The sequence below is a fragment of the Schistocerca serialis genome, chromosome 5, assembly GCF_023864345.2.
Source record: "Schistocerca serialis cubense isolate TAMUIC-IGC-003099 chromosome 5, iqSchSeri2.2, whole genome shotgun sequence".
NCBI lineage: Eukaryota > Metazoa > Arthropoda > Insecta > Orthoptera > Acrididae > Schistocerca > Schistocerca serialis.
This window is the reverse complement of record NC_064642.1, coordinates 72,379,095-72,406,830: the sequence shown is the minus strand read 5'-3', so window position 1 is coordinate 72,406,830 and position 27,736 is coordinate 72,379,095. Positions and strand designations below refer to the sequence as shown.

At 37.8% G+C, this 27,736-nt stretch overlaps 1 protein-coding gene across 2 annotated transcripts in view; it reads right to left on the bottom strand.

Annotated features, from left to right (window-relative positions):
- Window positions 1-3,246: 3,246 nt before the first annotated feature.
- The window catches only part of LOC126480984 (mitogen-activated protein kinase p38b), a 97,104-nt gene continuing 72,614 nt past the window's right edge, over window positions 3,247-27,736 (bottom strand). The window contains exons 7-10 of one of the 2 annotated variants that reach the window (XM_050104423.1): window positions 17,799-17,878; window positions 11,838-11,916; window positions 6,945-7,118; window positions 3,247-6,834 (exon numbers count right to left, since the gene is read on the bottom strand). In XM_050104423.1, coding sequence (XP_049960380.1) covers window positions 6,764-6,834; window positions 6,945-7,118; window positions 11,838-11,916; window positions 17,799-17,878 — 404 coding nt within the window. In that variant the 3' untranslated portion in view covers window positions 3,247-6,763. The remainder of the gene's footprint in view (window positions 6,835-6,944; window positions 7,119-11,837; window positions 11,917-17,798; window positions 17,879-27,736) is intronic. The other variant, XM_050104422.1, reaches the window with a different exon arrangement.

Sequence of the window (27,736 nt, the reverse complement as noted above, 5' to 3'; positions counted from 1 at the left end):
GTCTAATTAATCCACATACTAATAGTTGTGAGAGATATTTAAGTAATAAAGATAAGCAGTCTCATGTTCATAATTAAAAACAAAACAAAAAATCAAGAATAATTGGGACACATTAAGTTGAACAAATTCTGCTTAGTAATCAAAAAATGCTAATTTGTCCGAATTACGATAAGAACTTGAGATTTCGTCAGTCTGCTCTTTCGAGACATAATTAGTTTGAAATATTTATTCAGTTACTGAATTATTACAAATATACTTAAGTTTATTTTACATCTATTACAATTTACGCTAGCTGGAGCCTAAACTTCCATAATTCCACAATCATATTTATGAAATACCATAGTTAAAACGTTAGTATATTTGGCGCTCAAAACGAGTGGCCACACGCAAGAATAAATTGTACGTAAAAATTTGAATGTCAATTTCTATTATAAAACTTGTATTTCTATTACATATATCCATCTGATGTACTGTACCACGGCGTGGAAACAGTCAACCAATCCTGTTTATGACAAATTGTACATCTTTAAGGTAAAAACTGATTCAAATGAATTTTTGTTCTGTCAAGATAGTAACTTTCTTTTATAGCATTCTTTTCCTTTGATTCTCTACAGAAAGTAAAATCTTAGTTAGTTGTAGTTTAGCTCAGTGATTTTGGAAGGGTGTGTTACGAAAAATCCAATTTTGCAAAAATCGACGTAAGATTGTTTTGCGCGTGAAGATAGAGAACATAAAATGGCCGATTTGGCCGCTCAATGATAAAAGAGCATTGTAGTCAGGAATATTATTTATTGTATTAATATTATTTACTGTTACTTATACCTGTATGTTACTGTTAAATATTACTAGACAACATCAGATCCGAGTTAATGAATATGAAACCAGCTTATGCACCTATTTTGAGCCAAGTTAATAAACTGGACAGTGATGTTGAAAATCTAAAAACTTCGCATTCCGCAGTAAAGTCGGATGTGGAAGACTTAATATCTGCCGTTACAAATCTCAAAGTCAATAACCAAAATATTTAAGACGAACAGCTAGAATCTCACAAAAAGCAAATAAATATTGGAATATCCAACTGGATAACCACTAAGGAGACGGAGCTTGATGCAAAAATTGATGTTGCCGACGACAACGCTGTGCAGCGCGCACGGGAAAAAATATGTTCTGCCGTACTAGCGAATTTAGACGCCGCGCACAATGCGCGAGACGAACAAAAAGAATCAAACGAAGAAGTGCCTATGTGGAGACGGGAGATTAACGCTCGCGTCCGAAATTTGGAGAAAGCCGTTTCGACGGTCAGCAGAAAGGAAATAAATTTGCCTATGCAACCGACGAACGACGACAATGCACCGAAAACGACATTCGGGAATCAAAGAATATTCCAAACGCCAGACTTGTCGCCAGCAAAATGTAATTACGAAGACGAACGTATAATGAATTCAGCGAAGATTCTACTCAAACATCGCCATTTTCAAACATTTGCCGAGGACAAGAAGTCCATTCAACCAATTGTATTTATACGTGCATTCAGGAATATCTTACCCAGATACTGGTCTGAATATCAATAAATTCAGTTCGTGATGTCACACATCACTGGTGACACGGCACTATGGGCAAGTGAAACAGCTAAACTATGCAATATGCTTGCGAATTCGAGAAAGCTTTCCTCGCAAGATATCGGTCCACAGGAAGTTTATACCCCGTAACTGTGCAATCCGAAAAAAGGGAGTTTGCGCAAGTATTTTGAACAATATATTGAGAAAACGAGATACTGGTCTGAGTCTCACACAAAGAAGTACTACGTATATTAAAGACAAAATTACCGATCAACCTTAGGGAGAAGTTAATAAATGTACCAGATGAAGATTTGGAGCATTTTCTTTCGGTGATCGACTCTTTAGACCTAATTCAAGAAGACGCAAAGTCCTACAAAGCATTCATGAATAACTGCAATAGTTGTCACCGTGTTGATAATCCGAGTGGTAATGAACAGAGTAAACATAATCAGCACAGAAAAGGTCAATAGGGCAAAACGAATGTACCTGGTTACAACAATAATCCGAACCATGTTTCGAATGACGCGAATACCTGTTACGTAGCCAATAAACAGAATTATGGCGACGGTAACTCAGGAAACGGCACGAACTGTAAGCGCAAGTTCGGAAATAATTACCATGACGCTAACCACGATAAAAAGACACCGTGGAAAAAGCTGAAGGAAATCAATGAAGCAACAACGGTCCTCCGAATCAGTCAAACACAAATCATAGCGAGTAGAACTACTCGCTATGTTGGCAGATTCGCAAATTTAGTCCATTTTCTGAAGTCTGTCTCTCCTAATTGGATCACTAATCTGCGTCCATTTTTTTTCATATATTTATTTGAGGATGTTCTATACTATGTTTCTACATTGTGGCATGTGACGACAACGTATTGTTCTATTAGTAAAAAATCGCCGATCCGCAGCTATTTCCGATCTTTTGTAATCTCAGTCTACTAGGCCTAATGCGCCAGTTAATTTGTAATCACATTTTAGACATATACGTATGGCATCCGATGTGACATTTCACGATGATGAGTAATTACTTGTGGCGGTTTTAGATAGGTCTTTGAATAATAATTTTCGGAAATGTTACGAACACAAATTTATTTTATTACTAATGAGAGGGTGGTGATTACGGTTTCTTGGCTATATATTTGCTCCAATTTGTACAGAGACTACGGATTGTACCTACGTTTGTAGTACGCCTCTTGCGCCTGGCAGTGAAACGTAGAAGAAACGGGACGTTGAAACCGGCAGGGATTTGTATTGGACAGTGACTGGTTGGGGGCGAAGGGTATGAGGGGTACGAGGGTTTGGAATCGGGAAATCCTGTCGGCGGCCGGTTTAAGGATAAGGGCACTGAACAGAACCAAGCGGAAGGTTCTGCCGAAAGGCGAAGCGGGTACTGAGCGGCCGAAAAGGGAATCGGACACTGAGCTTTTTCCAGTTTTTTTTTTTAAAAAAACCTAATAATTCCCTGACTTTTCCCGGTTTTTCAGAACGCTGGACACTCTGTATTATTAATTTACGACTTTCAATATCTGAGGAAGGAAAGGAAGACAGGAGCACCAACAAAAATTATGTGTGATCTGAAATATCCTCACAACACCAATAAATGGTGGGCTCAATGTTTAACTGTCTTCTTACGGTAATGTGAATGAGTGTATGAAAATTAAGTTACAAAATTTCAACCAACAATGAAAACTCCATTCTTACATGTTTATTGCGGCTTACAGTCACAGGCACATTTGGGAACAAAAACAGCATTTAGTCAACATAGTGATTTTCAGTAACATATGACTTTTTTTATCATACAATACAATCTTTTGCAACACATACATGTAAGTATAAAAATAATATTTTCTTTGTGTTTTCATGTTACTATGGAAATAATTTACAATAAAAAGATAGTTCTGTTGTTATATCTATTTTACATTTCATACTTGCTTCTTTTCTGGTAACAATTTTTCATATTATCCTAAATTCTGGAAAAAAAATGCTTTGCATTTAAATTAAATCCACAGAACATTGTTACAAAAAATATTCAAGACGCAACACATTTGTAACTTAAATTTGTAGCAACCTTGTTGCCAATATGGAATAAATAACATTAATAAAATATTTACAAAATAAAACATTTCTGGAAAAAATACTGCTCTACAGGCCTTGTACAAATTTCCCTACAAAATTATGGATTGTGAAACAAATACAGTCGTGTTGCTAAGTGATCTTTCAGCTATTAACCTTTCAGTTCAATTCAGCTATTAACCTTTCAGTTCAATTCAGCTATTAACCTTTCAGTTCAATCCCATAAATAATTACACAGTGTCAGATCTTACACAAAACTTCTTAGCTGATACCTTTCTTCATAAACTTTGCAAAAGTGATGTAAGAAAAATATATATCTATAAAAACCCAGAACAAGACAGTAAAAGTTTTCTATCATTTAACATTCAATTACAAATTCCCTACAATGCCAATTACAAATTAAATTCTTGTGCTGCTACACATTTGGAGTTCTCATTTGTAAACTAATGTATGAAAAATATCAGATACTTTCATTACAATTCTTTCATGGCAAAATTCTCTGAACTGATGACAATCTTAAAAACTCTCTTTTGACACTCTAAAATGCAAGAACTCTACAACAATCTTACAGGTAAAGAATATAGACATATTTGAGATAAAACCATTCGATACTATTTATGGATCAGTGACTCAAGATTTTACACAGCAAAAACCTTTTTGATTAATATCACTACACAGTAAACTGTGTTAGGAGAGCACCCCATGGGAAATTGAGAAATCTAACTCTAGCATTTTTCTAAATTTTCTGGAAATCTTGAAGACATGCAAACAATTGACTTGTACAGATTAAGTAGGCCACAAATAGCTGTAGTATCAAATGATACAAGTAATGCAACAATTTATCAATTCACAAAGCTAACAAGCACAATTTGCACATTCTTTAATGATCAAGTTGTGACAAGTATATACACAAATTTTCAGCTTCCACACTATATTTTTTTATATTTAAGCACCAGTTTAAAAATCAATCTGATAAAAATATACCTTTCTATTGTCATCTTATAAGCAATACAACATTCCTTACGAAGAAGGCAATAATGCCAGCATAAATATTTTGCAGGCAAGTACTACAAAAGTATCAAAAAAGCAGTATTAAAGTTCACTGACACTGTGAGCTCTGGGAAAAAAATTATTGTATAACATAATCTAAAAAAAATTCCCTCTAGAAATTTTGCCTTTTCAACGAAGGCAATACAGAGCAATGTGTGTTTTCTTGGTCACTTCCACAGATTAAATAGTTCAAAAAATAAGATTGCACTGACAAGGTACTAATTAGTTAAAATGTGATAAATAGGCCACAATTCAGTCAGCATTCCACAGAAATTCTTGCATCCTACAAGTTTAAGCATCCATAAAACAATTTGTTCCACACAGACAGTTATTTTGGTTCTAATACATCAATAGGTCCCATGATACATGGGCATAAATGATATTGCTACGCGAACATAACACATATTGTTATATTCTGAAAATTGTCAGAATTTTCTTAAGCTAACATGAAATAGTTGCACATTAGAAGAACTACTAACACATAATTCATTGTTCATGTATCCTAAAGAAATGTAAAATTGTGACAGAAAACTTCCACAAGTTTATTGTGATTAAAACAATGAATAGCTTTAGGCAGTGTTCCCGCCAGAATGCGGCCATATAATGCCCTCGACAACTGCCAATACTTTTGACAGCTGAACAATACATTTTTGAGGCACAAAAACTAGAGGTTGATGTACATGGCAACTTAAATCCTCAGTGGGCGGGGTTAGAACAACTAGATAGAAGAGATGATATATGGAAAAAGACAACACAAACTGTAAACAACTTGCATCAACAAAAATAACAAATAACAAACACCAAACACTATCAATAGTGAAGTTTTTGTTAAATGGTGCGGAAGTAATGTTACCTCTACTCCTTTGTTGCCTCAACAGGGAGAGAGATGGATTCTGGGCAGAATGTAACCAAAAACCTCTACCTCTATTGATTAAACTGGGAAGTCACCTTATAAACAGAAACAGAGGTTTTTGCTTAAATTCGCCTAGAATCCTGCTCTCTCCCTGATCAAACAACAGAGGGAATAATTAGCACACTTCCTCACCTGCTGTTAATATATACTTCACTACTGTAATGTGTGGCATTGGTTATCTATAGTTGCGTGTCGCCCCCAGGTGTTTGCAGTTTGTTTTGTCTTTCTGCACACAGTCTTTTGTTTCCGGCTGACGTGACACCATCCACAAGGGAATTTAACATTCTGTGTGCAGTTTCATCTGTGCCCTGAAAATGGCAGGGTGTTCACTTGTTGAAGTACTGGCCTTTGTCAAGCATGTTACCTGGCTGCATTGCTGTATGTTATTTGAACATATGATACACTGGGAGATGCTCAAGTTTCACATCCTTCGGCAGTATTGATGACAGATAATATAATAGTAAAATGAAGTCTTACAGAAAAGATTACTACAGGAAGAAAGAAAAAAAAATATTTGTATTTTCAGCATAGTGAAAATGATTGTGGGCTTTGTAGTTCTTAATCACTGAGTAAACTGCACAGTACACATTCTCAAACTTTTAATATGATGGGTGAGGGAAAGTGGTGAGATAGCACAGAGATTAGTCTTTCATATTTACACACATCTTTGTGACAAAGCATTTTAACAAAAAAATTGTACATTAAGATAAATGAAAAAGTCTGAGTTAATATGTTTCACTGAATCTGTACAGAAATTTAAATCTGTAAGGACAATTTGGAAGCTCAATGCTTAAAACTGTACAGGAGATTCCTACCACAACAGGAACTCTCATCACATTAGACCAACTTGTCATGTACTATTCATCTATGTTAGAGAAGATAACATAAAACAATTACATCTTTTATCACATAACTTCCTCTTGAAGTACTTACTTAATCATGTACATTTACTGTGTGAGCAAAAAGAAACCTCATGCATTTAAAATCAGATCACCTACAATACGAAGGAGAAGTGAAGTAATAAAGGAAAGAACAGAAACATTTCACTGCCACAGAAACATATTACACATTATCCATAAACAATGAACACAACCATGGTAGGGGGGGATCAGACATGGATTTCACACAGCTTCTACAAATAACTACACACCAACAATGTAAATAAGCTAATGAGGAGCTTCCTGTGGTTGCGGTAGCTGCTGAGGTACAAATTCTTCAACTTCTTTGTAGACAAGTTCTGGAAGCCAATCACAAACTAGTAAAACAAGGTGAACTGCTACATGATGAAACACATATTTCAACAAAACTGATAAGTTAATGATCTTTAGTAAGAAAGCTGTAAGTTACCTTTCCATTGTTCAACTGTTAATTCCATATCTTCAAAACTCTGATCATATGGTGCTGAAACAGGCTCATCAGTTGGATCAGCATACTGACTCAAGTACTTGTGACCCAGAGCTTGCTCTGCTGTGATTCTTTTGTCAGCATCCAGCTCCAACATTTTTTCTAATAGGTCAATAGCTTTAAACAAATACATGCTGAAATTACTTGACAATAGGGCTATAAATCGGAATGAAAGATTATCTATATCTTTTCTCCAATATTAGTTTAAAATCTATGCCTAAACTTCTGAAATCAACAAAATAAGTAATCTATTCTTGTAGTTTCCTCCACACATTTAAAGTTAAGAAACAACTGTACCAATCTTTATACCAACAATCACTGTTATTACATACAGCTTCTGAGCAATTACAGTTCATAAATATTAAACAAGAAACAAAATTCAATGGCATTTGGATACTGATGATGCACCTGTTGAAATGAAAACAAAAATTTAAATAAAATCAAGGTATATAAGGTTTAGGCAATAACGTCACCTCGGTGCTGGGCTCAAATGTTGCAGTACAACAGGAAAAGATTATTGCCGATAAAGAAATACCAGCAACAGACAGAGATCTGGCAACTCGGAAAGTTCAAAGTGATACACAGAACATGCAACCAAAGTCGAGAGCAGAAGAGATCGTAACTTACACATGACAAAGACCATAGAATAAGAAAAATAATGAGAAAGAAAAAAAAAAAAAAAAAAAAAAAAAAAAAAAAAAAAAAAAAAAAATTAAAACTATACAAAGAGAAAGCAAATGTGAAAAACAGATAAATGTCTGGACAAGAATATGGGGACATGACTTTGGCAGGGATAGATGTGCATGTAGATGTACATCAAGTTTTCAAATTCTGTCAACAATGAGGTCATTAGCAATCAAGTAAAACCACTGACAGGGCAAAGATGGAAAAGAATATCAAGCATGTCTCTTCCAAAATAATAGCCTTTTTACAAATATCTCAGCTGTTGATGGCAGATAAATGAGAGCCCTCACTGACTTCGTAGATGCCAATAAATGCACTAGAATACCAATACAAACTTTTTAGTCACAGTAGTAAATGACATTGAAAGATCTTGTGACTTGACGTGCCTGAGTTCATATCGAGTTCAATCTGTGAAATCAATTTCCCAGATTTTCTTTCCTTCAATGAAAGATGAATACTCATGACTCTTGACTGCCACACTGTCCAATTCCCAGTGCTATTTGTGCAGAATGGTACTGATGAACAAGATTCGAGATTCATGTACGGCTCTACCTTAAGCTGCCTCACTCTTGCAATTTACGGTCATGCGCCCTTAACGTTGACATTTAAATTAAACATACAAATTTAACTTAATACACACAAGATCAGTCTTGGAGTGTTCAAGTAATACCTGTGCGTTGCAGGCAATTGTAAGAGAGAATTGTTTAAAACTCACCATTCATCCACTTCATTATGTTTTTTACATCATAAATACCTAATTTATCTTAAAATTTGGACATCCGGCTGCATTCGGTTTCTGCATGACAATGCTCTTGTTAAAGTTCTGGGTATTGTGAAGCTAAGCAGGTTAATGCATATTTGCCAAGCCATTCCACCATTCGTAATTGGATGGTGTGTAGAGACACAGATGTAGCTACTACAACTGTTCCATTTCTTGATCGACTAGAAAGATTCCTTCATTACACTGAAAGCTTTTTGAATATAAAAAAGATGAGATCTTTTTAAAGGACCCCATACCATGTTTCAGCATAAAGGAAACATTCTGTAACAGCATATATTCTGCCAACAGTTCATTGACTTCTTCACCATCACTGTTCTTAGAGGCTACATTCCAAAGATTTTTGGTTGGTTGGACATTGCTTCCAGAAAGGACATCCATTCCCCTGGATGTATTTTTAGGGAGATACGAATCATTAAGATTTCACAAATAACTAGAGGAAATACGTGTTGACCCAAGCAGAGTGTAACATACCTGAATAAACATTATATGTCTAAGGTTTGGCATGTGCCCCTCAGATAGCTTGGTAACAATTGCTTCATATTAACAATCCTATACCCAACTGGCACATAACACTCCTTGAATTTAAAGGGTTTTTACCATTTCTATGATCTCATTGGTACAGTCAAGATCTCTGTTCCCTATAATGGACAACATTACACTATTACTCTGCATGGTACTCACTTCCGAGAGCTCAAGGCTATAGTTACAGAGTACTCACAGAATTTACCACAGTCCAGTTAAGATATTCTCGTTTCACTAAACTATAATAATAATAATAATAATAATAATAATAATTATTATTATTATTATTGTTGCTGTTGTTGTTGTTGTTGTTGTTGTTGCTGCTGCTGCTGCTGCGGCTTTTGTGATCTTCACTCAATAGACTGGTTTGATTCATCTCTCCACACTACTCAATCCCCTATAAGGCTCTTTAATCTATGCGTATCTACACCCTACATCACATTAAACATGCATACTGTACATCTACATCTACATTTATACTCCGCAAGCCACCCAACGGTGTGTGGCGGAGGGCACTTTACGTGCCACTGTCTTTACCTCCCTTTCCTGTTCCACTCGCGTATGGTTTGCGGGAAGAACGACTGCCGGAAAGCCTCCGTGTGCGCTCGAATCTCTCTAATTTTACATTCGTGATCTCCTCGGGAGGTATAAGTAGGGGGAAGCATTATATTCGATACCTCATCCAGAAACGCACCGTCTCGAAACCTGGACAGCAAGTTACACTGCGATGCAGAGCGCCTCTCTTAAAGAGTCTGTGATGGTGCTAAACATCTCTGTAACGCTATCACACATACCAAATAACCCTGTGATGAAATGCGCCGCTCTTCTTTGGATCCTCTCTATCTCCTCTTTCAACCCGACCTAGTACGGATCCCACACTGATGAGCAATACTCAAGTATAGGCCAAACGAGCGTTTTGTAAGCCACCTCCTTTGTTGATGGACTACATTTTCTAAGGACTCTCCCAATGAATCTCAACCTGGCACCCGCCTTACCAACAATTAATTTTATATGATCATTCCACTTCAAATCGTTCCGTACGCATACTCCCAGATGTTTTACAGAAGTAACTGCTACCAGTGTTTGCTCCGCTATCATATAATCATACAATAAAGGATCCTTCTTTCTATGTATTCGCAATACATTACGTTTGTCTATGTTAAGGGTCAGTTGCCACTCCCTGCATCAAGTGCCTATCCGCTGCAGATCTTCCTGCATTTCGCTGCAATTTCTCTGTATACTACAGCATCATCCGCAAAAAGCCACATGGAACTTCCGACACTATCTACTAGGTCATTCATGTATATTGTGAAAAGCAATGTGGTACGCCAGAGGTTACTTTAACGTCTGTAGACGTCTCTCCATTGATAACAACATGCTGTGTTCTGTTTGCTAAAAACTCTTCAATCCAGCCACACAGCTGGTCTGATATTCCGTAGGCTCTTACTTTGTTTATCAGGCGACAGTGCAGAACTGTATCGAACGCCTTCCAGATGTCAAGGAAAATGGCATCTACCTGTGAACCTGTATCTAATATTTTCTGGGTCTCATGAACAAATAAAGCGTGTTGGGTCTCACACGATCGCTGTTTCCGGAGTCCATGTTGATTCCTACAGAGTAGATTCTGGGTTTCCAGAAATGACATGATACGTGAGCAAAAAACATGTTCTAAAATTCTACAACAGATCGATGTCAGAGATATAGGCCAATAGTTTTGCGCATCTGCTCGACGACCCTTCTTGAAAACTGGGACCACCTGTGCTCTTTTCCAATCATTTGGAACCTTCCGTTCCTCTAGAGACTTGTGGTACACGGCTGTTAGAAGGGGGGCAAGTTCTTTCGCTTACTTTGTGTAGAATCGAATTGGTATCCTGTTAGGTCCAGTGGACTTTCCTCTGGTGAGTGATTTCAGTTGCTTTTCTATTCCCTGGACACTTATTTCGATGTCAGCCATTTTTTTGTTCGTGCAAGGTTTTAGAGAAGATACTGCAGTGCGGTCTTCCTCTGTGAAACAACTTTGGAAAAAGGTGTTTAGTATTTCAGCTTTACGCGTGTCATCCTTTGTTTCAATGCCATCATCCCAGAGTGTCTGGATATGCTGTTTCGATCCACTTACTGATTTAATGTAAGACCAGACCTTCCTAGGATTTTCTGCCAAGTCGGTACATAGAATTTTACTTTCGAATTCACTGAACACTTCACGCCTTTGTCTTCCATTGCAATTTTAACCCACGACACATTCCTCCATTACCAAATTTACTGTTCCTTCATTATTCCAAGTGTGTTATCAACCTGGGTTCTTTCAGTCAAGTTGTGTCTACATCTCAAAAGTTCGCCTGACTCACAGTGTGAGAGTAATGGAAATACTGAAAAATTTAAATTGGCAGACTCCTGAAAATAGGTGTCAGTTATCTCATGAAAGACAATTTACAAAGTTTCCAGAACCAGTATTATGTGAACATTAAGAGACATTATTCATCCCCTTATCTATCTCTCCAGTAGGGAATGTGAACATAAGAATAATTACAGCACGCATGGAGGCCTTTAAGTCATGATTCTTGTGCTTTATATGGGACTGAAATTGGAAGAAACCCTAAAACGTGGTATCATGCTAAGTGCTCTCTGACATGTACTTCACAGTGGTTTGAAGAGTATTAATGTAGATGCAGACCTACATGCACATCATCCAGTCAAGGAAGGAACCTCTACAAAAGTTTCTTAAGGGCAAGTACAGAAGTAACCAAGAGAAATGATACACAGTACGCAATGGCACGCACTGTACTTAGAACATGAACTTAATAATATTTCAAGTCGCAGTTCTGGAAAAGAACAAAAACCAAAGAAATTACCTAGTGGATTGGCTCCTTTAAATACTTCTTTGAAGTCTTTCTTCTTTAATGGTGGTAATGACTGAATATAATTTCTTGCCTAAAATAGAAAAATAACACAGGTGAAAAACATATTATACCTACAGAAATAAAGTAAACACAATTTAACCATAAATTACTTAAAACTAGAACAATACAGATGACAGTGGGGCCTCTGATACATGACGCACTATCTATGGATTTCAACGCAGAAACAAAAAATTACAAATCAACGTTCTTACTTTTTATTTTGTTTCTGCATTGTTAACCATAATTTAAAGAGGCCAATGTCTACTTCAAGAAATATAATTCAACTGAATTATTTATCATTTAATTTTTTTCAGCTAGCTTTACAGTTTTTAAAGATGTCCCAAAACAAAAAGTTAACTTTCTTTAAATTCAAATCCTAAAACTCTAAAAAGAATCCAGTCAACAAGTTTCAATATTATGAAATTTTCATTCAATGTAATCCACAACACAACAGACGGAATGTTTAATCTCATAAACAGTGTCAGCTTTACCTATAATATAATTCCATTCAGGTTAATACAAAACAACTGAAAAATAGGCAATTACTTTCAAACAAAAGCCACTGATGTACTTTCACTTTAATATCTTGCAGAACTGGAAATGGCTTAAACACACAGAACTAAGAAAGCTTGCTGATATTCACGATTTACTTTGAATATACAGTAAAAACCAGCAGTATAAAACCAACATACAAAAGATAGTGAATATTATTTCCCAGTCTGATTCCAAGAACAAATATACAAATCTGCTACAGACAGTGGAGGAACATCAGCTGTGATGTTTACCTCTAGCACCATTGCTATCATATAGGAAAGCAGTGAGACATTGCATGAGAAAATTTCGACCAGCACAGCATGTTAAAAACATGAAGCTGTGAACTGCAAACCTCACTTTTATGTATGCACCACTGTGAGGTACCCATGATGTACAGACAAATCCATTCATTATCATGTGCACATTTTTGACTTCCTGGATAAAATTTAGGCTCATGCTCTTTGGATGGTTGGAAGGTACCTTGTTAATGAGCTGACTATTCCCAGTGCAGTGTTTGGCTTATATCACAAAGACCTGCACAGCAAGTCTAACAGTGTACAGACCCTTAACAGGAATTGTTTTGATATTTATCATGCAATTAGAGATAATATTAATGAGACTTAGTAAAAGTAATTGAGAAGTTGCAGTATTTTGTGGCTACAATACTGAGTTCATCTATGACAGCACTAATTGTGGGCACCTAAAGTTACTGACATCCAGCTTTGGTCTGTTTCCCACAGTAACACTGACAACAAGATCAGAACAACATAGTCCAACAGCAGATGATAATTTATTTTTAAATCCAAAAGTGTGTCATGAAGCATATGTGGTTCCACAACAAATGATCTACCTGATGATGATGATCAAATAGCAGCAATGGATCACCCTTGTCAACCTAGTTTAGCTAAGAAGGAAGAAGTACAGTTTCATGTGAGCATAAATGCTGATTCTGTAACACTATAGAGAGAGAATTTAGTAGACAGACAATGTAAAGAAGTTAACCACGCACACACAATAGAAATGGCAATAGAAAGAACTTCCTTTTACAACAAATCAGGGACAGACAGTGTGTAAGCAGTGAGAAAGTTTGGGTAATAACTGGGATCAAATTATCCTGTGTCAGGGAGATATCAAGCATGAAATGAATCAACTTCGTAAGGCAAACGACGTTCAGTTCCCTGATGACAATAATGGGAAGACAGATGACGTTAGATTCCAATTATTGACCACCAAATTAATTTTTTTCTAACAGCAGTAGAAAGCAATGGGACAAAAATATATCATCAACAATGGATCCATGAGATTTACTAAGGCAGGCCTTGCATATTCCCACAACGGGCATAACTTTTGCCAACTCAACTACTGGAAAGATAACAAAAAGCTTTATGTCACTGAGAAGCTATAGCTCTTCTAGCTATGAAGGTATATCAACCAAAGCACTTGATAGTGCTCTCCTTGAGTTATCTTCGTAATTACTCAATGTGTAAAGGTGTATTTGTTGAAATACTAAACTATGTAATGGTAACACCTAATTATAAAGCTTGGGATCAACAGTGACCTCTTAATTATAAACGTACCTCCCTCCTCCATGTACTCTCAAAATTTTCAGAGAAGCTAGTTAATAACAGAATACTGAACCACTTTTCTGACAACCTTTAAAAGGTGCCCAGTCTTACTTCTGTAAGGACTTCTCAACAAACAAATCAACAAAAGATCTCATGAACTCAGGTCTGGTAGAACTAAAGAAAATTTACCCCAGCACCATTTTCTGTGACATCACCTAGGTCTTCAATACTGTGTGGATCATAAAACTCTACTAGGTAAATTACATAGTTTTGGCATTAAAGATCTCCTTTGCTTGGATGGAATCATACTCAAAATGTTGATATTAAAAAATAACACAGCAATAAAAATTAATTTTTACTGGAGTAATGTTAAATAAAGAATCTGATCTGGCTCACTCCTACAAATACTATTATGCTTGCAAGTGGTAAAATTATATCAATAAAGGACCCAAACACATCCGCACCTGAACAGTCAGGAGAATAGTGAAACAATCTTACAAATGGTTTATGGCAAACATCTGAGCTTTTAACACTACAAAAACCAATGTTATGCAAAAAAAGAGTTAAGGTACCAGACAGAAAGATCAACGGGAACACATTATGTGAAACAAAATGTACGAAACTTCTAGTCACCGAAACAGATAAAAAATGAGGTGGCACCAGCACAGGGATAAATTAATGGGAAAGCTAAGTCTTACCTGCTTTGTGCTTTGTACAGAGAAATCTTTCTCGCTACAAAAGATGGGATTACTACCATACTTTTACCTAATAGTGTACTATAGCATAAATCTTTTAGGACAATGCACATGACAAGAAGCTGATAGCATCTTACAGAAGCCTCTTCATGGGCAGTAGGATTCTTACATTTATTGACAATAGAATTACTCTGCAGTGGTATTTGTGGTAGTAATAGGAGAAAATTAAAGACAAACTGACTTTCTACAACTTCTTCAGTAACAACAGCGTCAATCAGAACTACAGCAAAAGAAGATCCAAGTGCTGCACTAACTACTGGAAGAAATGGAATCTGCTTTGCTCCCATAATTTGTGATTAGCAATAATAGTGAATTAACGATAAACTGAGTTTCTGCAACATCAGTAACAACAGCACCAATCAGAACTACGGCAAAAGATCTAATTCCTGCACAAACTATCTAAAGAAGTGAAACCTGGTCTGGTAACACAACTGCCTCCATTCAATTAAACAGCAGAGGTGGGGGATTCCTATTTATGTTGCTTACAGTACCATTTTCACACTATTCAGGAAATTTCCCTTTAATTGCTAATACCCAGTGACTCAACAATATAACAAGGACTTCTCGATTAGAGAAGTTGGTTTTGCCAGACAAAAACATTCACTCCATGAGAATGAAGCTATTCAACACCACCTCGAAAAAATTCTGACAATCATTTAAGACTCTGAAGTCGCAACATATTGCAAATCAGAATATGGAAGTCAATTACTCATATTGCTAAACAGAATCTACATAATAGTTTGAATGTTATAACACTCCTCATTCACCTACAGCACCTGTTACAACCCACTTATAAATGGACAGGAGTATACCCTCCAGAGGACTTAGGTGTAATATGTGGTACAGTCATGAAGCCACTGTTTAAAACCACACACATTCATAGAGTATCCCTCACAGCAAGAACAGCAAAAAAAATTTCTCATCCAAGGTAGCCCTCTTGCCCTGGTCGCTTTTTAAAATATGTACTCCACAACTGAGTGAACCATAGCAAGGAATATGCATATTGCCACATGATAATTTATTTCTTATCTGCCACACCTACTTTGCAAGATAACATCTGCCTTCCACAGGTGATACACCAACTACAAACATTATGAAGACAAGATGGCACCAGCATCTGAATACCAAACAAGCTCATTATTTATATGCAGATTAATATCTGTCTGTCTCCTACCAAATGGATATGGATGTATCAGGTTCTCTTAGGGGCTGGGCAATGTATATTCACGGATGTTCGAATATTAGTCTTTATAATTAAGAGTTAAATTTTGGAAAATAAAATGACATTCAAAACACACATATCATGGAAAAGCCATTGACAGTGTCTTGTTTTTTCCAAACCTGACTCATTTTGTACACCATTAAGGACAATGATCAACTAGATCAAATCGAAACAGAGGCCATAACGATTTCCTATAAGGCCTGAAAATCTCAGTTTCCTTTCTCGTACCAAATTTCACCTTGTTACTGATTTATCTGCTGTTGGCCTTTTTCAGCCCCAGAGCTTGCTTGTCACGGAAGACTGATTGCTCAGCAACTATTCAGGAAAACCCCAACAATACTCCTAAAATGAGAACACTAATACATTTTTCAATTTCCTAGAATGGCCAGAACAGCTCCCAAAATGTGGTTTACTTCCAGAATGATGCAGAAGTCTTACATACCCTTGAGCACTTCGTGATTCTGACTGCCCAGATTGGCAACAGTCACAATGAACCAGTGCAATTTCGACATGGGTACTTCCATTCATGGGACTTGTAAGTATTTTGAAAGAGAATTATATTATTTCTCTGTGAAATACTGCGAACTTTTCCCTCATATTTTGGCAATAACAGCAGACAGCTGAGGACTGCCTCATGTGTAGAATGATCAAACTGATTAGAGGATCAGTAAATATATCTTGATGGATTCTGAGAAGCATATACTGCTTGAAACAGCTTAAAGCAAAACAGCACAGAATCACTAAAGGAAAGCATAAATGGCTGTTTTCTCACACACAAATAATAAATAGACAAATGACTGACAAGCTGAGTATTATTTAAGTACTGGTGCTTTAGGATTCAGGTATGTTAATGCCTGTGCTCCCTTCAACATGATTAAACATCGCACATCACGGCTGGGCAATTTATTGGAATCTGGTACAACAATAGTCAGTCAAAGCATTAGATTAACTAATGTCAATAGTCATGATTGTAGGACTGCTTTCAAATAATTAGAAGCATTAAAACAACAACAGAGTACTGTTGTTTTTGAGTAGCAGTTCCTACCTCTTGCTCACATTTCATTAGAACTCTTGCTCACATTTCATTAGAACTCTTGCTCACATTTCATTAGAAATATGCCATAGTGAAACTCAACTGTGGTGAGCCTTGCAAACAGTAACATTATAGCACTTCCTCCAACAGAGCTTAACTGAAGAAGAACAAACTGTGATGTGAGGAGATTAATATAATGATAAGCATTCTCCCTGAACTGGAATCTTATTGAACATTCCTGTGATTCATTAGGAAGGTGCAGTGTAATACACAATGCCTCTAATGATTGTCCCAGAACTTAAGCTACCCCTCTTTGAGAAGTGGTATAACATTCTCCAAAAATTCATGAAATCCTGACAGCAGGTGAGAATCAGCGTTGGCCAGTTATGATCATTGTGAACTATCAGGAAAACTTTTAACTTTTGAAGCTTTGCAATACTGCAAACTATTTAACTAGTCCCAAAACTGTCATCTAACACACTGAGTCATACGGATAACATACACACAACACATACGTCAATATATTTCAACATATTCTAAGCATCTCTTCCTACAATGGTTGATACCTCCGCTGAGTTAACTGTTTTCATCACTGTACAATTGTTATGTAATAATGTATGCCAGCAGCATGCACATACTGAAATAAGTTAGAAAGTATACCACGTTACTTACATTACTTTACAATTTACAGACAAGAAGCAAACAAAGCATCATGTGATTTACCTGAATTACAAACATATTTACAAAATGCAAAATAAAACTGTAAAAATAGCTATTAAAAATAAGTTAGCTTATGACAGTTACCTCCTCACTTGTTATTTTATCAATTGTCTCCTTAGTTGGAGTTCCACAAAGCACTAGAATGCGTGTTAAATGATCAATGTCTGCAGAAAAACTTTGTTAAGGATTCTAAGCATTACTAGCTACAATGGTTAAATATGTTAAAAATAATCTGATTCATAATGTTTACCAGTTGTAGTGTACTCCATACTCAACACAGGCAAGACAATGTGTCTGCACCACCTACAATCTTTGAAAGAGCTTAATTCTCTCACAGTAATTCCAAACATCGTCAGGGAAAACATAAGCCATTTATAAAATAAGGCCCAAAGGTTATCGAACACACAAAATCCAATGTAAAACTATGAAATAGAAAATTGATATTGCAAGCTCTTATTAACCATCTACATCACCACTTGATGAAACAAAAAACTGCAACCAGTGGAATATCTGCATGCAGAGAAAATGTCTAAAAGAGTGACACTAGGAGGAGTGTATTTTTGTGTTAAAACATTGTCCCTTTGTGTCTATATGATCTTCACTTTGGACTTTCTCTATGAAGTTATATCAGGGGAATGCCTGGAAAACTGAAGACTGTGAAAATGACTTACTATTGTCATACGTTCTAAACATTATAGAATCTCCGTGTCGTATGAAATACACTTCAAGAACAAAAATGTAATTTTGGACTTGGAAAGTTTAGAAAAGTGGAAACTAGTATTTGACCAGTGGATCCTTAAAATACAATTGAAACCATGGAGCAAACAGTGGTCTTGTCTGCATCATGTCAGTGCTAATTAAAAAGGGGATTTATTTTGCACTCTCGGAGCATGGTGTAAGGTGACAAAAATGTAATGATTTCAGCATATTTTTAAATTTGTTTGCCTCTCAGCCTGCTCATTTGTTTCTCTTTCCAAATCTGCTAAGAAGGAACCCCTCTTCTGAGACAAACTCTTCCTGCTGAAACAAATATTATACAGATAATTTGAGGTCACATAAATTTGTGGTTACACAGATCATTAGAAGAATTGAAAATAAAAGTAGAACAGATGTGTTGGAGAATAAGGGAAGAGCAAATATAATGCCAAATGATACAGCAATATTAGACCGTAAGATTCTGAATTATTACTGAACACACACTGTTAAAGGATTTCTGCTGAAGTCATCCAAGTGTTAATCGTCCAGTAAATTGGCAAGCAAGTATATAACTCAAATTAATTGTTCTTTAGAAGTTTTTTAGAAGTGTTCTCCGGAAGATTCCTACAACTTCACTGCCAGGAAAAAAAACTAGTGCACCTAGAAATACACAATCAATGTTGATCCAATGATGACATATGCCACCTGGAGGATAGCAGACGTACTGATAATGGTTTCAACCTTGTTCGCCAACAGACAGTGAGGTGGCATAGCTACCAGTCTACCTCTCTCTACCCTTTAATAGGGAATGCTCACAGCCAGAAGGCTCAGTGTGATGCAAATGTTGAAGCAAGCAGGCAACCATGCCACAGAGACACACTCTTGCTTCCTACAAACAACTAAGAGAGTTTGGAAGGGGTCAAATTGTTGCCTTCTGAGTGGTGGGATGGTCCTTTCAGAGTACTGTCACACGCCTTCCTACAGCCAACTAAGTACGTTTGGAAGGGGTTAAATTGTGGCTTTCTGAGTGGTGTAATGGTCCTTTTGGAGAATTGCCACACAATTTGAACAGACTGCATCGGGTGTGCAATGTTGCTGGTATCAGTGCTCAGATGAAATTCTCATACCTGTAGACAAGGTTTTGTATGTCTGTACAGCACAGACATCCACCGAGATCACTGTATTTTAAGTGCAGCAATGGCAGATCATACAGCTACCACAGCACAGATAAGAGGACTTGTGAGCCCAGACGTGTCAACACGAGCTGTTATGAACCAGTTATTAGCAGTGGAACTATGGGCATGCACACCTCCAGCCTGTCTTCCAATCGTGCCACAGCATCAAATGGTGCCATCAGAGAATCACTGGGAAGATGTAATGGCACGCACTGGTCGCCAGTGATGAAAGCATATTCTGCCTGCATTCAAGTGTAGGTGATTGCTGCCTTGTACAATGTATGCATCTGTCCAAGACACACTAATCTCACCCCAGGCCTTATGGTCTGAGGTGTGATAAAAAACAACATTCTTTCACTTTTGGTGTTTCTGGAGGGGACACTAACCAGTGCTTGATATGTGCATAATGTTGTCAGACCCGTTCTTTTGCCATTCTTGCTACGGGAAAGTGATGTGTTGTTCCAACATGGTAATGCTCACCCACACAGTGCCTGTGGAACTCCATGTGCTCTGTGCTCTGTAAGACGTGCAGCCACTTTCCTCACCAGCACGATCTCCGGACCTGTCTCTATTGGAGTACATGTCGAAAATGATGGGACAAGAATTGACTCTTCCATCAAATTTCGGGTGTGCAGCCGCATACATTCCACTTCTTCCGAACACCGACCAGCCGAGGTGACTGGGGCTCCAGCATTTGCTCCGTCCTTTCAGACCCTTGGACCGCACCACTGCGCATTTGGCCACAGATATACAAGATGCCACAGACATTGATCGGCAGCAAAGAGGTATGACATGTTGTTGTTGTTGTTGTTGTGGTCTTCAGTCCTGAGACTGGTTTGATGCAGCTCTCCATGCTACTCTATCCTGTGCAAGCCTCTTCATCTCCCAGTACCTACTGCAACCTACACCCTTCTGAATCTGCTTACTGTATTCATCTCTTGGTCTCCCTCTACAATTTTTACCCTCCACACTGCCCTCCAATGCTAAATTTGTGATTCCTTGAGCCTCAGGACATGTCCTACCAACCGATCCCTTCTTCTAGTCAAGTTGTGCCACAAACATCTCTTCTTCCCAATCCTATTCAATACCTCCTCATTAGTTACGTGATCTACCCACCTAATCTTCAACATTCTTCTGTAGCACCACATTTCGAAAGCTTCTATACTCTTCTTGTCCAAACTATTTATCGTCCATGTTTCACTTCCATACATGGCTACACTCCATACAAATACTTTCAGAAATGACTTCCTGACACTTAAATCTATACTCGATGTTAACAAATTTCTCTTCTTCAGAAACGCTTTCCTTGCCATTGCCAGTCTACATTTTATATCCTCTCTACTTTGACCATCATCAGTTATTTTGCTCCCCAAATAGCAAAACTCCTTTACTACTTTAAGTGTCTCATTTCCTAATCTAATTCCCTCAGCATCACCCGATTTAATTCGACTACATTCCATTATCCTCGTTTTACTTTTGTTGATGTTCATCTTATATCCTCCTTTCAAGACACTGTCCATTCTGTTCAACTGCTCTTCCAAGTCCTTTGCCGTCTCTGACAGAATTACAATGTCATCGGCGAACCTCAAAGTTTTTATTTCTTCTCCCTGGATTTTAATACCTTCTCAAAATTTTTCTTTTGTTTCCTTTACTGCTTGCTCAATACACACATTGAATAACATTGGGGAGAGGCTACAACCCTGTCTCACTCCTTTCCCAACCACTGCTTCCCTTTCATGCCCCTCGACTCTTATAACTGCCATCTGGTTTCCGTACAAATTGTAAATAGCCTTTCGCTCCCTGTATTTTACCCCTGCCACCTTTAGAATTTGAAAGAGAGTATTCCAGTCAACATTGTCAAAAGCTTTCTCTAAGTCTACAAATGCTAGAAATGTAGATTTGCCTTTCCTTAATCTTTCTTCTAAGATAAGTCGTAAGGTCAGTATTGCCTCACGTGTTCCAACATTTCTACGGAATCCAAACTGATCTTCCCCGAGGTCGGCTTCTACCAGTTCTTCCATTCGTCTGTAAATAATTCGCGTTAGTATTTTGCAGCTGTGGCTTATTAAACTGATAGTTCGGTAATTTTCACATCTGTCAACACCTGCTTTCTTTGGGATTGGAATTATTATATTCTTCTTGAAGTCTGAGGGTATTTTGCCTGTATCGTACATCTTGTTCACCAGATGGTAGAGTTTTGTCAGGACTGGCTCTCCCAAGGCCGTCAGTAGTTCCAATGGAATGTTGTCTACTCCTGGGGCCTTGTTTCAACTCAGGTCTTTCAGTGCTCTGTCAAACTCTTCACGCAGTATCGTATCTCCCATTTCATCTTCATCTACATCCTCTTCCATTTCCATAATATTGGACATAGGTATGACATATGCATGGGATATTTACGCACAAGTAGTTGCCACCATCCTTCGCAGATGAGGAGTGTACTCAGAACTCTGGTACACAGAGCACACGTCATTGCTGACGAGAGGAGTCTGGATGATGAGCTTTTACACCTGAGAAGAGTTTTTGAAGCCAACAGTACTCTCCACAGCAGATACATAAGGTACTACAAATGAAACCAACAGCGAAATAAGAAAAGCAGAAGAAGACATGGAAAGTTTTTAATCCATGACTTTTCTGCCATACGTGGGGAGCCTATTGTCAAAAATAGGATGGATCCTCAGTAAACACAAAGTGAAAGTGATTTTTCACCCTCCACCAAAGACAGCAGCACTGCTGGGTTCCGTTAAAGATGATCTGGTGCTTCGGAATCCTGGGGTTTACAAGATCCCCTGTGAGTGCGGTCGTTCATACATCGGACAAATGACACGTACAGTCCAGGAGAGAGGCACAGGGCACCGCAGGTACACCCAGCTCTTACAACCTAATAAATCTGTGGTGGCAGAGCACTGCACTGTCACTGGGCACTCGTGGTGTACAATAATGTCGAAATTTTAGCCTCAAATTCATCTTCCTGGGACTCAGTAGCGAAAGCAGCAACTGAAATTTGGTTGGCAATGAATTTAATTAATAGAGATAGTGGCTTCAGCTTGGACAAATCATGGAATCCGGCAATTCCATAATAAACTCACAAAGACATCACGACGGTGCAGCTCGCAGTGATACATTGATATCACTGTATGGATCGACTTCGCGCTCATACAGCTAATTCCATACGTGTGTCATACCTCTTTGCCACTGATCAACGTTTTTGGCGCCTCCTGTATCTGTGGCCGAATAGGCAGTGGTGCGATCCGCGGGTTTAAAAGGATGGAGTAAGTGCTAGAGTGTCATTCACCTCGACTCACCCTGAAGATGGCTGGATGGTATTCAGCCGAAATATTAGAAGATAAAGTCGAATGTATGCGGCTGCACGCCTAAAAAAAAAAAAAAAAAAAAAAAAAAGGATGCACGACAAGAATTGACTTGTTCGACTCATCGACCAACAACTCTTACAGAAATATGTGAACAGGATGAGCAGGCATGGCACAATGCATCCCAGGACAGGATTAGCCATCTGTACGATGCCAGAGTCAGCGTCTGCAATACCACACATGGAGGCTACACCACATATAATATGGGTGTTTCACATGGGTTGATACCTGGTACATCAGAACTGCTTGTGCTATTGATCTGTAAATGTAATCATTTCATGCACTCCATATGCACCATGCAACAATAAATCTTGAGTGGGTTGGAATCATCTAAAAGGGTGTAATAATTTCTTTTTTGCAATATAGATCAGATCATGCATTTAATGAGTTCTAAAACAGTTACTGTGTGAAGTAGCAGTCAGCATACATTGACATGCAAGTGTGTGAAGAACACTAATCGAGTATAGTGAAAAATTAAATTTAAGTGAATTTATGTACTTTAGCTTGATTTGTAACACACTGGAGTTCACATCTTCATTCAGTGCTGCTGCAGATTTTATCCTCTGAAGAAGCAATCACTGTGGATGGTGGAGGGAGAGAGAAGGTAATAAATGAACGGATTGTCACAAAAACACTGACCAAAGTTCTGTTTGTGAAAACTATATAAATTTTAGCAGAAAATGTACAGTGAAAAACAAAGATGCTGTAACTTACCAAAAGCGTTGGTATGTTGATAGACGCAATAAGAAACACACACACACACACACACACACACACACACACACACACACACATTTCAGGCTTTTGCAACCCAACCAAGAAAGAGGGAAGGAGAGGGAAAGACGAAACGATGTGGGTATTAAGGGAGAGGGAAAGGAGTCATTCCAATCCCGGGAGAGGAAAGACTTACCCTAGGGGAAAAAAAGGACAGGTATACACTCTCTAGCGCACGCACGCATGCGCGCGCGCGCACACACACACACACACACACACACACACACACACACACACACACACACACACACACACACACACAGGCAGACACGTGTAAATGCAAAGAGGTTTGGCAGAGATGTCAGTCAAGGCGGAAGTACAGAGGCAAAGATGTTGTTGAATGACAGGTGAGGTACGAGGGGGCGGCAACTTGAAATTAGCGGAGGTTGAGGACTGGTGGGTAACGTAGGCAGCACCTATGTTTTATATCAAGAAAATTCTACTATTTGCCCTGTGCATAGGAAAAATGGAGGCCCTGAGAGACGACAGCCTTCTTGAATGATTGAATCAGTGTCATAAACACAAAACAAAGTTACTCCATTGTTAAATAAGAGAGACATAAATTTCTATAAGGAACATTCTATATTCTACGGAAGTGATTACATGGGATCCAGTGGAAATTGTAACTGATAGACAAATAACAGCCTCATAATCTTGAAGAGGCACTTTTTTTGAGGATTTTGTGTCCATTGCAAATAAAATGGAAGTAAGAAGCAATACTTCCTTTATGTAGAAAATCCAACGGACACACTGTTCAGTTTTTTGGGATCTGAGAAAGAAGAAAAAGAAGAAGACAAACAAGTTTCACTTTCCAATAAAGTGTATAAACTAAAACATAAATGAAAACTGTCGTATCAACTAACTGGGTGTGCATCAAACACAGATAATGCCTTCTGCTAATATGTGCTGTTCCTGCCTGATCTCACTGAGATTTCTTTCTGCAAGCAACTCAGCACTTCTGATGATGGGGTTTAGTGAGAAAGGAATTACTTACATTTAAGGCTGGTGTAAACAATGAAACGTATTTTTTAAAAGTCACAGCAGCATAATGTATTTATATTCGATATTGCCGAAAATTGGTCATATGAAATTGTCCCTCAATTTTAATCACTCTGTACAATATTCTTTTTAATTGCAAATGATGGAATCTCAAGAGAGCAACTACACCAAACAGCTTCATCATTCACAGAAGTCTCATAAGCCATAATGAAAAATAACTATAGCATAGAATATGTCGCAATGAGCACGAGAGGTGGGTGGCACATACATAGTGATGATAGGGGAACATTATAAGGACACACCTAAACTACACTTCCAAATACTTACTTTATTCCAAGACTTTGCAGATTTTTAGCTCATCACATAAGGATGGCTTGAAAGCTAATCTAGTTACCATTTAGCCAATAATGAATTTCCACTCTGCAGCACAGAGCGCTGCGTTGATTTGAAAGTTCCTGGCAGATTCAAACTGTGAGCCAGACAGAGGCTTTAATGTAGGGCCTTTACTTTCAACATGCTTGTCTGCCACTTGGCCACCAGCAGCAAAACTGCATGCTCAATGCTGTGTGGCTACCACTGGTCATATCAGAGCCTCATGCTTAGTGCCGTATGCCTGGCCTGGCAGTTAAACATCCATCACTAAGCATGCAGCCATCAACAGGTTACAGGGCAAGAGCTCCAATGACAGAGCTATCCGAGTGTGACTTCTGACCTGCCCTCACAGCTTTAGTTCCACCATTATGTCTGCTATCTTTCAACTGCAAAGCCTTGAGGGACTATCACTCCAGGAAAGAAAGGATATTGTGGAGAAATTTCAGGAGTGCTACACAAGATATGCACGAGAACTTCTGTGAAGCTTTGAAGGTAAGAGAGAGGTACTGGCAGAAGTAAGGCTGTGGGGATGGGTCACAAGCTGTGCTTGGATTGCACAGTCAGTAAAGCAAGTGCCCTTGGCAGGCAAATGTTACAGGTCCACACAGTTTTAATCTAACAACAAGTTTCATTTTTCACATGTCTGTCAGTGTTTTAGAATGACTGATATTTTGTGGGTAATGACCTAACTTCATTTTAATATTTTGCAGTGAACACATAGCGCGTAGTGGGGCAATCACTCTGGTGTAGAAATAATTCAAAAGCCAAGATCGCTTAAATACTGTTTACTGGATAACCGGCTTCAACACATTAAAGATGCCATCATCGGATCTGAATGGTTTATATATGTTAATCTACATTCAGATCCGATGATGGCATCTTTAGTGTGTTGAAACCGGTTATTCAGTAAACAGTATTTAAGCGATCTTGGCTTTTGAATTATTCCTCATTTTAATATTTAGATTCCATCCAAGATTTCAAACTGATCTGGTTGTTCTTATGAATGACTTGTACAACTGCTGCTTTGGACTTTAAATTATCTGTATAGTGATGTTATCAATAAACACATATCAGATGGAGAGTTGAACCCAAATCCTTACCTATCACGATCCGTGCTCTTACTTCTTGAGCTGTCAACATACGACAACCTACAACCAACCTTCACAGCCTCACTTCTACCATTACCTCTTTCATACTTTTAACTCCACAGAAATTCTTCCAAATTCCTCACTGAAATAGCACTCCTGGGGAAAAGGATGCAGTGGCTTAGCCAAAGCCTAAAGGCCATCCTCAGCTTTAATTTGACAGGAAATTTCTTAATAGTGGGTGTCTGTGTGTGTGAACACACATACTTTTGCCAGAAAAAGAGCAGGAGCTCAACAGCTAGTGAGAACGCTGTTTCCTGTTACTTCTTTCTGTGCTCCATGTATCGGTCCAATGTAGGTGAGTGATTGCCCTTCCCTTATTTTACGTATTACATAAAAAACACAACATATTGTGCACTAAAACAGCACTGAAAATATTGTAGAACACCCTATAGACTTGATTTCATTGGTATAAGGCAATACTTTGAATACTGCTCTCTTTCCTCCCCAAAACACAAACATTCAAAACCACAATCTCAGCATTACATAATTTATGTAAATGAGTCGAAAATACAAATGAAAAGAATGCAGCATAGATAAACCTCTTGCAGAATGTGGACAAAGCTGTTGCATCAAGAACCATAATTATTTTGAAGGCACATAGGCCCTACGACAATCTTTCCAGGTAAAAAATCATTGTTCTGAGGACTATAGCTAAACCCCTAACAATAAACACCCAGAGAAATATTCTCTTTGTTCAGGTTAATCTTATTTTTACAATAACTAACCCAAGAATGTAATGTATTATGTTATATCTGAAGCTGTCACTGTGATTGTCTGATGATATTTTTCAAGTTTACAATCAAGTTCATAAATCTGTTTTTGTGTAGTGCCTTTCAATAACTAACCTAGCTTTATCTTCTTCAGGTGTTGCAAGTTCTGGTTTGTGTTACAATGCTATCCTTCCCCCTTTCACACCACACTCTGGATTGTCTTGCTCTGTTTCCAGGCGTTTCTGTTCCAGTGGCTGGAGGTAGTGGTCATGTGTGTGTGAACTATTCTTGCTTGTGTGAATGTGTTTTCATTTCTCTTTTCTGAAGAAGGCTTGGCTAAAAGGTTATTTGTACCAGTTTTTTCATCATGCCTGTCAGCAACTCAATGTGTCATCTTGATGTTAAGTAGCAATCTATCCTTTTCTAATATTGTTGATATTCTTACCTGGACTTTTCATTGTTTGTTTTCTTCATTTTAGTAATTCACTGAGCTATTGCTCATCACCCATCATCATTATCTGTACACCATTAGAGAAATCCTAATATGAGGAAACATCATAACTTCCACTCAGACCTCTAAAAGAATTTATCATTCATCACTGAATTTTATTACACATGTAAAGACACAAACTAACTGGAAAAAAATAAATCCAAAGGGCATTCACATATTTACAAAAATGTGTCCCAAGGGCATACTGCTCCTTTTAACTTTCCATTCTGTCTCAATGTGCTCCATCACCTTCTATCAACATAGTGAATCAGACTTTCCACATCCAGTTC